This window comes from Meriones unguiculatus, chromosome 8 (genome assembly GCF_030254825.1).
Source record: "Meriones unguiculatus strain TT.TT164.6M chromosome 8, Bangor_MerUng_6.1, whole genome shotgun sequence".
Classification (NCBI taxonomy): domain Eukaryota; kingdom Metazoa; phylum Chordata; class Mammalia; order Rodentia; family Muridae; genus Meriones; species Meriones unguiculatus.
In genome coordinates this window covers 36,413,484-36,429,358 of record NC_083356.1, presented here as the reverse complement: position 1 = coordinate 36,429,358, position 15,875 = coordinate 36,413,484, and the positions used below count along the sequence as shown (strand labels likewise).

At 43.7% G+C, this 15,875-nt stretch overlaps 1 protein-coding gene across 7 annotated transcripts in view; it reads right to left on the bottom strand.

The window, feature by feature from the left end:
- The window catches only part of Asap1 (ArfGAP with SH3 domain, ankyrin repeat and PH domain 1), a 312,808-nt gene that overhangs the window by 54,699 nt on the left and 242,234 nt on the right, over positions 1-15,875 (bottom strand). For all 7 annotated transcript variants that reach the window (XM_060389353.1, XM_021645398.2, XM_021645401.2 and 4 more), the window contains 2 exons: positions 15,775-15,875; positions 11,992-12,061 (listed from right to left, as the gene is read on the bottom strand). In XM_060389353.1, coding sequence (XP_060245336.1) covers positions 11,992-12,061; positions 15,775-15,875 — 171 coding nt within the window. The remainder of the gene's footprint in view (positions 1-11,991; positions 12,062-15,774) is intronic.

The following is a 15,875-nucleotide window of genomic DNA, read 5'->3' as shown; positions in this document are numbered from 1 at the left end:
CCAATCTGTAGGCTGTCATTTTGCTCTGACAACAGTGTCCTTTGCTTTACAGAAGCTTTTCAGTTTCATCAGGTACCATGTATTGATTGTTATAAACCCACACACTTATGGACACCTGATTTTTGACAAAGATGCCAAAACCATATAATGGAAAAAAGTACCTTCAACAAATGGTGCTGGTCTAACTGGATATCTACATGCAGAAAAATGCATACTTATCACCCTGCACAAAACTAAAGTCCATGTGGATCAAAGACCTCAATATAAAACCAGACACACTAAACCTGTTAGAAGAAAAAGTGGGGAAGAGCCTTGAACTCACTGGCACAGGAGATAACTTTCTGAACAGAACATCAACAACACAGGCTCTAAGATCAACAATCAATAAATGGGACCTCATGAAACTGAAAAGCTTCTGTTTTTCAAAGTTTAAGAAGCATTAGACAGCATTTATATTGAATGAGGCAGAAAGCTAACAAAGTAATTTCTTTCCTTTCAAGTCTGGTGTTCCTAGGTGCTACTTATCATCAGACACATCCAAGCAATAGACACAAAATCTTAAAGACCAGTGAACTCAGTATTAACTGCACATAGGCAGGTCAAACAACACCACTCACTTTCTCATTGCTAAGTCTTCACTAGTTCACACTGCTGCACAGCTTCCAATAAGGGCGGTATGTGGCTTACTCCACAAGTGACCCACAATTCCATTAGCAGTAACGCTTGGGTGTTTATCTCACAGAATTGTCAAGTCTACTTGCTGCCAAATCCACAGGAACTTTCAAGTGACAGGGCACATCGTGTCATACCTCACATATACTACCCCAGGCTGAGCTGTAATAGATATAACAAACACAATAGCTTACAGACCCAGTGCTGAGTGGAGGGCCATCAGAAAAGGGCTTGGGGGCGGGGACGTGAACTATTCTAACAGCTTGTAGCAGAAACAGAAATCACTACAGTAATAATGGTAATTCCAGATGTCTGTGTAACTTATGACATTTTAAAAACACTTTCTTGACATTTGGGCTAATTATAGGTATACTGATGAAGGAAGACATAATCGTGGAACTAAACAACATGGCCAGGCTGCATCGTGGTGTGACAGCTCAGGAAGTAGTTTTACACTGTCTCCTTTCACACTTCTCCAGGTCCTCCTTTCCAGTGTCTAGAGCCCCTGGTCACTGAGCCACATGACTCACACATGCTGCTCTCTCTGGCTCTGGTCACTTTTTGTCTTTCTTTCTACTACTGGTCTGTTATTTGCTCACTAAACTATACCATGCATAAAGCAAGCCCTCAAATATCCATCAAGGGACCACATTTTAGGAACCTTACATATACCTCTTGTTCAACCTAAGAAATGCTTTCAGGTTTTTTGTTTGTTTGTTTGTTTTTTAAGTAGATTAAGTGAGGGAGGAAGAGAGACATTAACTAGCATTCCTAATATGCCCCATAAGGCAGTGGCTGAGTGGACGAGAGCTCCCACTCTTCCTATTCCACTGTGCAGAACAGCATGGAAAGGCAGAAATGATGGCAGACTGCTGCTTCTCACCCAAATTCTTAATTCATCTTGATGAAAAGAGACATTTTAGAATGTGAAAACGGTTCTCACTCATCTGACGGTCACTAAAGTCTCTTCCACATCTTTAAGTGCATGTGAAAAGCACTGCCATCACCAGCTCTAGGGAAAGCTGATTATACAGAGTGCATGCCTGCTGTTCAGGGGCGCTGGGTCTGAGTCTTGGGGCGTTCACTAAGGACTCAGATTAAGAGAGGCACCTTGCAGTGAGGATCCTAGTGAAGCTGAGTGTGCACAAGCCAGATGAGTTGAGGAGCGTGAAGCGCAGCAGGTGCAAAGGCCTGGGGCAGAAAGAGGGTCAGGTGACATGAGCTCTTGCTGAGATCAAAGGACTGAGGATAAGGCTTCCATGCTCTGCGAGTCCTTGCCTGCTGCTGAAGAAAGATATTCTGAGCAGTGGCTGTGCATGGCAGAACATGAGTGGATGGTGGAGGGTAACAAGATGAGCAAGGGTGAGCATCTCGGTTAGAGGCACAGCAGAGGCTGGAGACTCTGGATACGGCTGACGGAGACCATGATTCAAAAATAAGCTTTCCAACTAGGCCCTGGATGATGAGTGGGGCAAGGGCTAGTGCTCCTGAGGGGTCTCTGGCGGGGCCTCCTTCAGAAGTGCCTGCTCCAAATGCAGTTGCCACACCTGTTAGAACTGAAGATTTGACAGCTCAGGGCTACCAAACTCCCAGGCTTGGCCTCTTACAGACTCACCTTTCACTAAACTAATACAAACTCACCTAAGAAAAGCTACGAGATACTGCAAAGGAGAAATTGGACCTGTTTAATCACAATTTTATACCTGCTGCTACTACCCTGATTTTAACAAGATTTCTCTGAGAACCTTGCTTTTTATTTTTAAGCATACAGTGGTTCAACTTGTCTGTATTGTTCTGAAAACTGCTTTTCAATTGACTTATCTGAGGGCAAACGTATTTAGTTTCTGATATGAGAGATGTTTCAACTAGGGAACCCCTAGATACACTCCAAGAAACAGAGGGGGCAAGGCTGTCTCTGCCTCACACGCCACTCAGCTAGATGAAACTGGACGCATGGGCAGAATGGCACAATCAACTCCACCATGAGGCTTTGCCTCCGGAGGACAAGAGAGCCCCACTCACTTGTCCAGAGGCAGCTCAGTATGTATCACCGTGCAGCTTGTGATGAAGCTAAAGAGTTAGGAGCACAGGCCTCCTTCTCTGTCCGCCAAACACAGCTGCTGGAACTGCTGCTCAGAAATGAAAGCGCATCCCCAGTCATCCTGTTAAACTGCTCCGCATCACAAATAGGACTCGAACAATATTAATTACTTTGGAAATAAGCCTGACCCCTCCAGGCTTGGGTAAAAATAAAATCAGTCTCTTTGTAGTTGCTAAGCCAGTGCTTGGAAACAGAGACGCTCTATTAGTCACTTCAGAATTTTCATTCAGTATGAGCTGCCTACAGTCTCGAAGGGAACTTAGGTACCTGACATGTGCTCCACAACTGCAAAAAATCCCTGGCAAGAAATCAAGTCCACGCCAAACACCTGTGACAGAGAAAGACCTACCAACACAATTTCAGCATAGGAAAGAAACCTGCTTTTGAAGGGTTGGGGGAGAAAGACAAAAATTTTCTTTATAATCTCTTAAATTGCAGGTACTTTACTCTCATGTAATTCTTGCAATAACTCCATGAACTAGGTGTGTAGGAGAAAATGAGTCAGGACCTGCTGGCCAGCCTACCTGGCACACTGGGCTTCTAAGCAAGAAGCACAGCACACCATGCTCCTGAAGTCAGAACACTGAAGTGGTATGAGTAGTGGTAGCTGGCCTGTTGACAGATACGCACTCTCCACGTCTCTTTGAATGTGCTTCTTTCTGGTGGTAGGAGCACTCACTGTCTAGTCTGAGGAACTGTGCTAGCAAACCACTATATAAATGGTTGTTCATGTGCAATGAAGCAGATGCTGTTCCCTGAAACTGTCTCCCGAGTGGTTCTTTTCCCACCCTCTGCTGACCCACAGGCACTGTAGTCTTGTTGGGGGATGCTCCAGTAGTGACAGCATAGGCACTGTTCCTAATCCCATTTTATAGGTCAGGGGTCAGGAAGATGAGGCACGCCAACCTGTGTTACAGGAAGCACAAAGGAGAGGGCAGAACCCATCTCATCCTACTTCCCACATTGCCTCCTGGTCAAGGTCAGACTTGGAACTTGCCAAGAATCTTTAGTGGCTCTCCTTTCCTGCTTCTTTCTGACCCTGAAGAGCCAGCTCTTCCATCTCCCCCTCACACCACGTGGTAGTCTGCTGAAAAACCCCACTATTCCTAACATGTTTCAGATCCCAAATTGTAATTCTCTGGGCACAAACAAGCCCCATCCCTTCAGGTGGTCCTTCCCATGGCCAGAGAGAAAAAAAATTGGCTAACATCTCATTCTAGAGGTCCTTACTTTTCCAGCTACTGTAACTATGGGACTAATTTCCATTGGTCAGGAGGTAAATGTAAGGAAGAAATACTTAAAAAGACATTTTCTTTTTCTCCATATAGTCCTAGCTGTCTTGGAACTCACTCTGTAGGCCAGGCTGGACTTGAACTCAGAGATCTGCCTGCTTCTGCTTCACAGTACAAGGATTAAAGGGTATGGGCCACCATGCATGGCTTAAAAGGCAATTATTTTCAAGAAAAATCTCTTTACTTGTCCCTTTATTTTGGGGAGTGTGTTCTACTCTAGAGTCAACACTGAATGGTGTAAAAATACTGTAACGGGAGAAAATTGGGCTGTTAATAAGAAGTGCTGCTGTTACCATACCTGATGGAGGTGCTTCACATCTTGGTGTTTTGTTTATCTTTTAAAGACATTTCCATAGACATGTGACGAGTGCTTCTATTCATAGTGTATAGGGTATAACTCAAGTAGGCCATTGAGATTTTTTTTTTTGAGACAGGGTCTCTTTACGTAGTCCTGTGTGTCCTGGAACTCACTATGCAGACCAGAGATCTCACAGAGATCTACCTGCCTCTGCTTCTGGGATTAAAAGCATATACCACTATACTGGCCTAGTAAGAAAAAAATTTTAAATTTGTATTTCCTTTGTAACTATAGTAGCAATCCATTTCAATGCATGTCTTCCTACCCATCAAGAATTTATAAAACCCTGTACCTTTTGGACTCATAGTATTTGTATGAAATGTGTTCACTTGATGGTGAAACATCTGAGCTATGATGATGATGATGATGATGATGATTACTTTTGAAGAGTCTGCTCACTTCATTATATCCACAAAGTGGGCAGGGAGCAGCAAATCCTGGGTGTCTAAGAGGTTCCTGTGACCCCACACAGCAAGGCAGTCCTTAGGAGTAAGGATAGCCTCATGGTGTCAGGTCTATGGTACCATATGGCGGCATAGAGGTTAGCATCGATGTGTTATCTCTTACAACCACTCAGCATGCTAGTTTGCTCTCTGCAGCTGTGATAAACACCACTACAGGCAACTTGGGAAGGAAGAGTTTATGTAGCTTCTACTTGCTGATCACAGCCCATCAATGAGGGAAGTCAGGGCAAGAACCGAAGCAGGGGCAGAGGCAAGAATCACAGGGGAATGCTGCTCAATGGCTTGTTTTTCATGGCTTGCTCAGTTTGCCTTCCCATAAAACTTAAAACTGCCAGTCCAGGGGTGGCACTGCCCAAAGTGCTATTGGCCTTCCCACACCAATCAATCAAGAAACCGTCCCACAGACATGCCCACAGGCCAATCTGATGGAGGCAGTTCCTCAGCTGAAGCTCTCTCCTCAAGTGACTACTTTGTGTCAAGGTGATAAAAATGAACAAGCATATTAAGTACGTGGACCACACTGCAATTCCCTGTTTGGCAGATGAGGAAACTGAGTGACAGAAAGTCAACCAATCTTGCTGCAGGTCTCATCTGGGGACAGCAGCGCATTAGATGAAGCATTGCATGAAAATTTGCTGATTTATACACTAAGCTGCTCTATAACTTCAAACCTGTAAACCCAGGACTTTCAGTCTCTCCAGGTTCATGAATGTCATGTACTGTAAGATGTGGCTCCAGTGTGGGCTCGCCCCACTTTCCCTAGCACACTGGAAGTACACAGAGTGATGCATTCCCACTAGACCTCCAAAGCACATCATAAAAGCCTCAATACCATAAGCTGGGGACGGGCAGGGGGGAGGCTGTGGCTTTGATCTGTATTCTTAGATTTTAATACCTCAGTCTCACCCCTTTTATGAAACAAGCCTCTTGCAGTAGTCTCCTCCAATCTCTGTTCAACATGAAAGAAGGAGAGTAATCTGGAAGGTTCTCAAACCCAAGGCAGCATTAGCACTGGGACAGCCTTGTTATTTCAGCGGATTTGTCAGAAGATTACCAAAATCAAGGCTGCCATGCTTGCTGTTCTTTGAAAACCAAATGACAGACACTCTAAAATACCTGACATTGATGGAGCCAAACACTGGGAGCCACGCGTTGAGACTCCTGTGGGTTTGGGAAATTTAGAGTGATGCAGGAATGAACTCATGCATTACCTATAGGACATGAGCAGTAGGATGGACAAGCCCCTCCTGAGACTCAGGATGGCCACCAGACCTGGACTCAGTTTATACCTAGACTTGTATGAATATAGGCAGGAGCAAGTTTCTCAGCCCCTTTGAGCTCATTTTCTCAAAATGAAGAGGGAAAGTAATATCTTCTTGGCTGTGACAACGGAGTTAGGCTCCACTTATGATCAAAAAGCAGCACAGACTATTAAATCCAGTTTCTTCGGTTCAGGTTTGGCACTTACTGGTTATGGGCTTCCTACTGTCTTTCCTTTGAAATGGAGACAACAGCTACTTGAAGTTGTTATGAAAGATAAACAGCGAAGTTATGTGAATTGTGTAGCATATTGTGAGTGTTCATTTTAGTCCATTTTCTTACTACAATAAAGCACCTGATGGTAGGTCTCTTACAGAGGAAAGATATTTAGTCAACACTTTTGGAGGCTGAGAGTCCAAAGGAGCAAGATACTGACTCTGGTGCAGGTCTCTGGCTACTCACATCATGGCAGATGACATCATGTCAGGGTGTACATAGGAGGGACAGACAGGACATGTGGTGAGACAAAAACTCAGAGAGTATCTCAGGGATCAGGCTTGTTCTTTCATAACAACTCATTCTTGAGAGAACTAACTTGGGGTCCTGTGAGAACTACATCAATACATAAGGTAAACAAGCTTTCACAAGGTCCACCACCTCAACACTGCCACACTGGGAAACGAAACTTCCCAAAATGAACTTTCAGAGGGTACATCCAAACCATCTCTAAGCTACAGCAGTGCTCAAACGTTCAGCCATGATTTTTATGAGTACCACTTATTTCCCACATAGCTACTCTAAAGGTGTCCAGATAGCTTATAACTCTTTTAGAGTCCCTGTTACTGTGTACTGTCTTCTGGAGATCTGTTCTCTAAGTCACTGTGGCTCAAACACTACATCAGATCCTGTAACATGAAGGTTACAGAGGAGCTCACTACTGAATGGGCCTTGGCAGTGTGAGGGCAAGTAAGAGGTCACCGGGACTGAAATCCTCATGAATGTGAAGACATAAAGCATGCAAAAGGAGTGAGAGGATTCCAAACAGACAGCAAAGCAGCAGAAGGGAGGCTTAAATGACAGAGACTGAGGATTTAGGATGAGGCCAGTTAAGTGTTTTGATTTAACTTTGTTACTCGTGAAAGTGGCATTCTACTAGAGTAAAAGAGATGGTAATAACCAGACTTCAAAGTGGCCATGTTCTAACAGAGGCTGGCAAGTGACCACCAACCTTACCAGTATTCTGGCAATCTGTGCACCCCCATGTCACCCCTCATCCTCTGATTAACTCTGGAGGAGGACAGATGTGCTCAGTGGTTCTACATTCCCAGTGAATGTCAGCATCACCTGCCAAGTCGTCTCCATTCTCACGTATAGCCAGGACTGAGAGCAATAGACTCATTTTGGCCAACTGCACCATCTTCTGATCATTTGTGACATTTATTTAAATGCCAGTGGTAAGGATCTTTTGTTTGAAATAAATTGAACTGCTACTGCTAATATGTAACCTTAGGATTCAAGAAGTAAAGGGAATGAACTTTCATCAGGACTAAGATAATGAAGATCCTTGCTGAATGGATTAAGAAGGGTCCTGCAGAGTATCAGCAGATGGCTTTCTTACAGAGCTTGAGTTCAAGACGTCCTCCAATAAACGTACAAGGTGGACAGGCCTATGAAGATGTTCTGCAGTAACCCTGACCTGCAAACAGTACTGCTTATTTCAAAGTCTAAGTGATGCTGTAACTGTGGCCACATCTCCCATTTCTTTCCTTCACATGACTGTGAAGAAGGCTCAACGTTAGTTCCACTAGACCCACAGATGCACTTTAAGTTGGATCCTACAAATCAGTTCTACTTTTTTGCCTAAAAGAAAAAGGAAGGAGGCGGAGACATGGCTTAGCAGTTAAGAGCACTTGTTGGATTCAGTTGCCAGCTCACAGCCGTTTCTAACTCTAGTTCAAAGAGATCCAAAACCCAGTTGATCTCTGTGGGTTATAGGCACATGTGGTACACATGTGCACACGCTGGTAAAACACTTATAAACATAAATAAATAAATAAATCTAAGAGATGGGGGAGGATGTAGAAGTGCAGCATGGTGAGAAGTATTGCCTTGTGCTGGAGGAGACTCATTCAAGTGGATGAGAAATCAATACAAACAGAAAGTGAAAAATACTATGGGCTCAAGAAAGTGCAGCAGGCAGTTACTTTGATGGCTACCTCTTTTTGTTATCCAGGAGCTGTAAGCAGTAACAGTGCTCCAAAAGTCTTCCTTTACCCTGCAAACTATCCATACCAGCTTCATGAAGGTTCTTCAACATGGTGTCCAGGCTCGTTATTTTGGACTGAGCTTTCTCCTTTGGAGAAGAGGCTGCTCACTTAGCTGTAGCATGACACGCTGAGCACTGACTACATAGAGGTAGCTGCCCCTTCATTTTCTCTCACAGCATACAGTACCTAGTCCAGCGCTTGGTTCATAAAGAAATCAATACTTTAATGAGGAAATAATGCATCTGAGAAAGGCTCCAAAAGATTAACTCATCCACATTTTACAGCCTGAGTCTAACAGTTACCAGCCCAAGTTTGTTCCCCTAGAATTTACAGTGCTGTTTTCTGATTTGCTGGAAAAACAAAACAAAACAAAACAACAACAACAACAAAAACAAACCAATTTTCTTCTCCCAAGGATAATTGGGACAAGTGGAAGCAGAGGGGAGTCCAGAACAGGCTGAAAAAAAAAAAAAGCCTCAAAGGCCAGTCACAGAAGCAATGAATTAAAGACACTGCACTGAAGGCATCAATCATCCTGTAGGCCTCTCTGTGCTTCCTCCGTGAGTTGTCAGTGCATGTGGTAAAGCCCTGGCTGGAGAATTCTGACTTGCACGCTCTGGACAGGCCTGAAAGACAACAGTCCTTGAGAACTGTCCAATGATGCAGAAAGCCCGAGGAGACACCTAATTCTTCCTCTAGGTAAGTGTCCTGAGAGGGAACAGAACTGCTGCCACACCCCCTCCCCAGGTAGAAATTTAATTTCTATGTGTAAAAAATTGTGTCTCCAGCTGACTTTGTAAAGTATGCCTCATAAAGGGAGTGGCAATATGTAAGGGTTCCAATAAACCACAGTTTAACATCACAAAGGCAGCAGCACATAAGGAAGACAAAGGAGCACTGGCAATAGAAGCTGACATTTACTGAGCCCTAATTCTGCCCTACATTCTGTCCTGATTACTCATAATCAGTGAACGCAATCTTTACAACCACCTATGAATCAGGCACTATTAATGGCTCCAATTTACACAAACAGTTGTCACGGTAGATCCAGGGTCAGAGAGGGGATTCACCCAGAAGGTCCATCTCCAGGGTTATGTATGGTGCAGTGCCACCTCAGCTTACTGAGATGACAACAACCATCAAGTTTAAGGAATGCTCACTGTCATCCAGGATTACCTGACTGCCCGGCACTGCCACCTGGGCCTTTTGTAAATGAGGAAGGGTGAAGAGCACAAGCATGAAAGGACCTGAGGCTTATTTAGTTGCAGCTGGATTCACAGGGCTGCACTCTTCTCTTCTTGTCATTAGCAGTAGTTTTGTGGGCCTCCTGCATGTGTTCTAGCAATGAGCAATTCCTCTATACCAAGCCATACTGTTAATCTCTTTCAGCTGCAAAAAAAAAAAAAAAAGCCTCCCAGGAGTGGATACACAGGTCACCTTCAGTCACTCTGCCTAGTCTAGTCCAGTAACTTTAGGGCTATCTGAAGAAAAAGGAGACTATCAATTTAATAGCTGTTTCAGTGCTAATCATAAGGGAATCTGAAGGCATTTAAAAACACAAAATATCATGCAGACAATTTTCAGATTCAAATAGAACTTCCTAAAGCCCTTGTGATGTCAATCCCCTGCAAGACCCAACCCCATCACTTAATGGCTTAATGGCTTCTCTTAGAAGATGTCAGAGAATTCCCCATCTTGATGCTATGGTGATTCAATGATGAGGAATGACATCTCATATAAAGAGCACTGTTCACAGAAGTTTCAGAGACCCAGCAACAATCTGGCCCCCAGAAGAAGGTCCACATACGGTGAAAAGAGCAAAGCTGGGAGTTTGAATGTTACAAACTGCATGGAGCCAGGCATGGAGTGCAGACTCTGAACTTCAGCCACAAACTGTAGTTTAATGTAAAAATATCCACTGAAGTAAATATGGTAGCACATATATACAATCCCGGCTCTCAGAAGTGTGAGGCAGCATTGTGAACCTGAGATCAGCACAGGCTATAAAACAAGATCTTCCCACAAAGGAAAAAGATGTATTCACTAGGTACTGTCTATATTTACTGAGCACTTCATGTATGCCAGGCACAGTGCTAGCTGCTGGGACTCCAAAGATGAGCAAATGTGGCTCCTTCCTGCTTCTGTGAGAACTGTTGACAGTAACCCACGTCCTGGGTGTCTTGAGGACTAAGTGAGGCTATACTCTATAGGTTCCAATTCTTCTTCGAACCTGTGAGTAGGTATATAGTCTGTGTCCCTACTCTCTGCAGAAACCCCTGTCAATTGTTTGCCCTGGAAACTATTGGTTTTGGTTTTCACCCAAATTCTATGTGATCAGTGGTGTCTTTCTGTGGGGGCATGGCTGTGATGCACTTGCCAGCAGAAATGACTGGACTAAAGAGAGAAAATGGAGAAACAGTAACAACTTGAGGGAAGGAATTAGAATCAGGAAAGGGGCTCCTTTACCCCAGCTCCCCATCAGTAGTAGACTTCAGGAACACCGTCTGAGGCAGCAGACATAGCAGCATACTCCTGACCTCACAACATGTCCCCGCCCCATCTCTTTTAATCCTATTGAATTTTTTTGAGCTGAACATTTTTCTCAAGGTCACAGACTAAATGGCATACTGGGACTCAGATGCAATCCGACAGATGCTACTGTCTATTCTTAGTCACCAAATAGTGTAGTCAATGTGTTACTTGTTATTAATTAGAATATACAGAAACAGTAGGCTTGGCCACAGTAGTGTCCTTGGCAGGAAACAGAAAGAGAAGGGGAGAAAAACTGCTTTGTAATTTACAGGCTTTTCAGGGTAACAACCAATTCTATTTTCCCCAAAGTAAGATTATAAAGTCAAGCCCTACTTGATGAAGGTTGAAAGAGAAAAACAAAACAACCAAATAAACAACCAAACACAGCATTTCAGCCAGGCAGGTCACCATGTCACAAGAAAAAACAGTAATTGTAAAGGACTATCCTAAAAAACATGGTCCAAATATACAAAGTACAGGAACCTCCTCTGTGCTGGCTAATTTTATGTCAGCTTATTCAAGCTAGAGTCATCTGAGAGTAGGGAACTCCAGTTGTGAAAATGCCTTCATAAGATCAGGCTGCAAAATCAGGCCAGCAGGGCATTTTCTTAATTAGTGATTGATGAGGCCCAGCCCACTGTGGGTGGGGTCATGCCTGGGCTGGTGGTTCTAGCTTCTATATAAAAACAACAACAACAAAAACCAACCAAACAAACAAACAAAAAACAGGCTGAACAAACCATATGGAATAACCCAGTAAGAAGCACACCTCCAAGGCCTATATATCGGCTCCCGCTTCCAGGGTAGTGCCCTGTTTGAGTTTCTGTCCTGACTTCCTCCACCGATGAACTGTGATGTGGAAGTATAAGCCAAATAAACCCTTTCCTCCCCTTGTGACTTTTGGTTGTGGTATTTCATCACAGCAATAGCAACCCTAACTAAGACACTGTCAAAAGTTCATGCTCGTTATATCAGCTCATTTGGCCCCTAGCTGAGGAAACTAGAAAGCACAAGGGCTGGCAGAGGAAGTCTTGGATACACTCACAGTTGCATGTGAGATGGTCAGGATCCCATTCTTGACGGCACATTTCCTTCTCTGCCACACTTTCCGGATCCTAGGAAGCAAGTTAAACAGAACTCGATATTGCATGTGATTCACTGTGGGGTATGCAATCATGCGGCAGGAGGCAAAACAGTAATTATGAAAAGCTGTCCTTAATAAAACTAGCTTCCTTCCCCAAACCACACACAACAGAAAAATCCTAGATGTCTGTTGTTATGCCAAGTTCAGATAGGAAGGCATGTAGAGAGAAGCTCATGGTAGAACTGTTTTTGACCGTGAAAATGGAAAGAGAAACAGACTCTAATAGCAGAAGAAACACATTTAGTATAGTTCCCATACAGACGTTCCCGTCTCTGGGAATGGTGGTGCAGAGCTGCATAGAGGATAGAGCTAATAAGGATTCTTAACCACGTCTGTGACTCTTTCCTAAGAAGGCACTGCTACTAGATTACCTACATAATTAATAAATAACAGAGTTAAAAAGGAAGACATCTCCTGTGCAAGGAAGTGTCAGAGGCTGCCTCAGAATACAGAGGGAAGAGCTTAGGTTAGAACAGTCCATGTTCAGGGGCTTGTATACTTTCCTTTTAGGGGCACCAGAGTCCTCCTACAGAGACCTCTTTGATGCTTCCAGGAAATTAAACTGTGTTAAGACCATTCATAAGCAGATATGACACATTTTGAAAATTTTGACCAAAAAGTTTGATGATAGTTAAAAAAAAAAGAAAGCACCAAACAGTTTCTATCAAGACACTTTCACAGCATGCATGTATACATAAAGGAAGACAGAGGCACATGCGCACACATGCGTGCACACACAAAGAGGACACACACACACACATACACAGAGGCATGTGGCTGTTCTACTTGGGACTGTAGCCATATCAGGTCCACAGGAGCAGGGATACCCTGGGCAAGCAAAGGAGTGGGGCCTTCTGTTGTCATAAAAGCAATAGCATCAGGAGGCCACTGAAGGTTTTCCAGGCTTATAAAATCGTATTCTGTCATGCTTCCTCCCACTTCTTAAGTCAGTCTTGTAAGAGGACTGCCACAGACCAACTAAAAACACTGTGTTCATGTGTATTCAACTACCAGAAGCAGTCTGCTCCAAAGCATGCTGCACAGAGGGAAGGGAAAATCCACACCGTCAGATCAGGTGTAAATTGAATATATGCACAAAATGTTAGTCTCCACTGGAGGGAACAGGAAACTTTAACTGAGAAACTGTCCTCAACTGCAGCCAGATGACATACTTTCTCCCACAAGTACTGATGGGGGCCATGTGTGATTAGAGGAAGCATCGGTCAATCATGCCTGTACTTGGTTTACATCATCAGCTCTGTGCAAGTGGTCCTGCATCTCATCCTACCCTCACACAAACCTGTAAAGATCATCAGTAAAAGCACTCCTTACCTAGGCAATATTGCTCACACCCCTCTCTACCAACAACGAACTGTTGACCTGGAGGGATCGGTTCTTACCAGGTTGTTAGCTCTTTTTTTCTACCTGAGATGGCTAACGAAGTGCTTCCTGGTCACCAGAAGAAAGACTCCCAAGTCAGCCCCGGCACAAGTGGGGACTACTGCACCTGACCTTTCTGAGCACTTTTGACAGTACCCCCTGTCCCTGGGAAAGTGACCTCATGAGACTAAAGAGGTATCGGTGTTGAAGCTGTTGATTATTGGGGCTTCAGTCCCTGTGTCATCACTTGCCATACTCCCAGCAAAATTCTGTGGTTTTGCTCACGTCTTAGAGACTCTCTTTACCTGTATCATAAAAATTATCTTGGATTATACTGAGAAAAAATATATAAAACAATCACTCCTTTGGCTCTTACTATCTCTTAGTAAGTGCCTTTGAGGCATAAAGTTTTAAAGCTATTTAAAAATTAAAATTGTTCTTTCAAATTTTTTAAACAATTTTTAAGTGACAAGTATTGCAAAAATCGAGTCTAAAATTACTCATGCCTTGTTTGAAAATGTAAATCACACAACGTCAAGTGCTTACTGTTAACAAAGGGGCCTGCCTTCATGTAGAAAGATTCCAGTATTTTTCCCTTCCCTACAGACCATCAAAAGCAACTCTAGATTACTAGAGTTATTCTACCAGTGTGAATGTGAAGGATGGATATACCTTCTTTTTTTCCAACTTTAAGATAAGTAGCTCTTTCTTCTCTTCTCATCCTTCCCTGCTCTTTCTGGTATGAAATGAATTGAGATCCTTGCCATGCTGCCATTGAACCACCTCCTTTATCTTTCTTCATCTCTTGCCAACAAATGGCTGCATGACAGCCATGGCACATCCCCTTAGCTTTTACCTTCTAGCATCTAGAAGTCAGCTTCAGATGCTGGAATGTTTGATGTATGTGTGCGTGTGAAATGAATGTGTGAAGGGGGAACAGACTGAAAGCAGGAGTTGGGAACATCTTTTGCCAGTTTACGTCTTGACTACGTCCACAGGGGTCAACAGCAGTATGGCCCTTTTGAGGGACAAAGGGGACACATCGGACAGTAAGTCAGAACACCCAAGATGAAGTCTGGGCTCTGTCACTGCCAGTGCAGTGTGGAGGGGTATGAGAGGTGCATCAATACAGAGCAGATGCTCACAGAGATGGCTCCTGGCTTCAATTAAACAGTACTTATGAAGCAGGCTTCATCCTTGAGCAGAAGCAGCTGAGACAGCAAGAGGCTTATTATTTTTAGTTAGAAAAGAAAGGGTGTGTGATAGATTGGTTGTGACAGAGACAATGTCATGGATCACCACCATGGTTGGGGTTTGGGCAGCCAGGTGCAATCTCAAGTAGAGAAAATGACAATGATAAAGGAGAGCTGAGTTTCTCCCTTCTGAGATGTGCAGGTTACAAGCCAAAGGGGTTACCTGGATGCAGAGCAATCCTTTTTTTTTTCTTTCCATTTTTTATTTTAATTAATTAACAATCCTTTTTAAATTTTTTTTTTATTTTTCTTATTAGTTACATTTTGTTAACTTTATATCCCAGCTATATCCTGCTCCCTTATTCCTTCCCAATCCCACCTTCCCTCCCTCATCTCCTTTCTGACCCTTTCCAAGTCCACTGATAGGGGAGGACCTCCTCCCCTTTCATCTGACCCTGTTATATCAGGTATCTTCAGAACTGGCTGCAAAGTCCTCCTCTGTGGCCTAACAGGACTGCTCCTCCCTTGGGGGGTGGGGAGGTCAAAGAGCCTGCCATTGAGTTCCTGTTAGAAATAGTCCTTGTTCCCCTTACTATGGGAAACCAATTGGTTACTGAGCTACCATGGGCTACCTCTGAGCAGAGGTTCTAGGTTATATCCATACATGGTCCTTGGTTGAATGTCAGTCTCAGAAAAGACCCTGTGCCCAGATATATTTGGTCCTTGTGGAGCTCCTATCCTTTCCACATCATACTAACTCCCCTTCTTTCATATGATTCCCCGTACTCTGCCAAAAGTTTGGTTATGAGTCTTAGTATCTACTTTGAAACACAATCCTTCTTTTAAAGACAGCAGGTTAGTCAACTATCTGAGGAGAACTGGCTCAGAAAGCTTTTTTTTTAATTCTTTATTTTTTTAATATTAGTTACAGTTTATTAACTTTGTATTCCAGCTATAGCCCCCTCCCTCATTCCCTCCCAATCCCGTTCTCCCTTCCTTACTCAGAAAGCTTTTAAGTATGCTTTTCTAACAAACGCCTAGACACATCCCAGGGGGAACACTGCATGAACGTGGTGGCCCCACCCTGGGCTAACCACGGCTGGACACATACCCATCACTCTTCTTCAGCAGGTAGCCCTTCTTTTCACTGCCATACTCCTTGTTGCCCTGGAGCTGATGCATGCTGTACCCGCCTTGCCGGCTCTGAGAGTC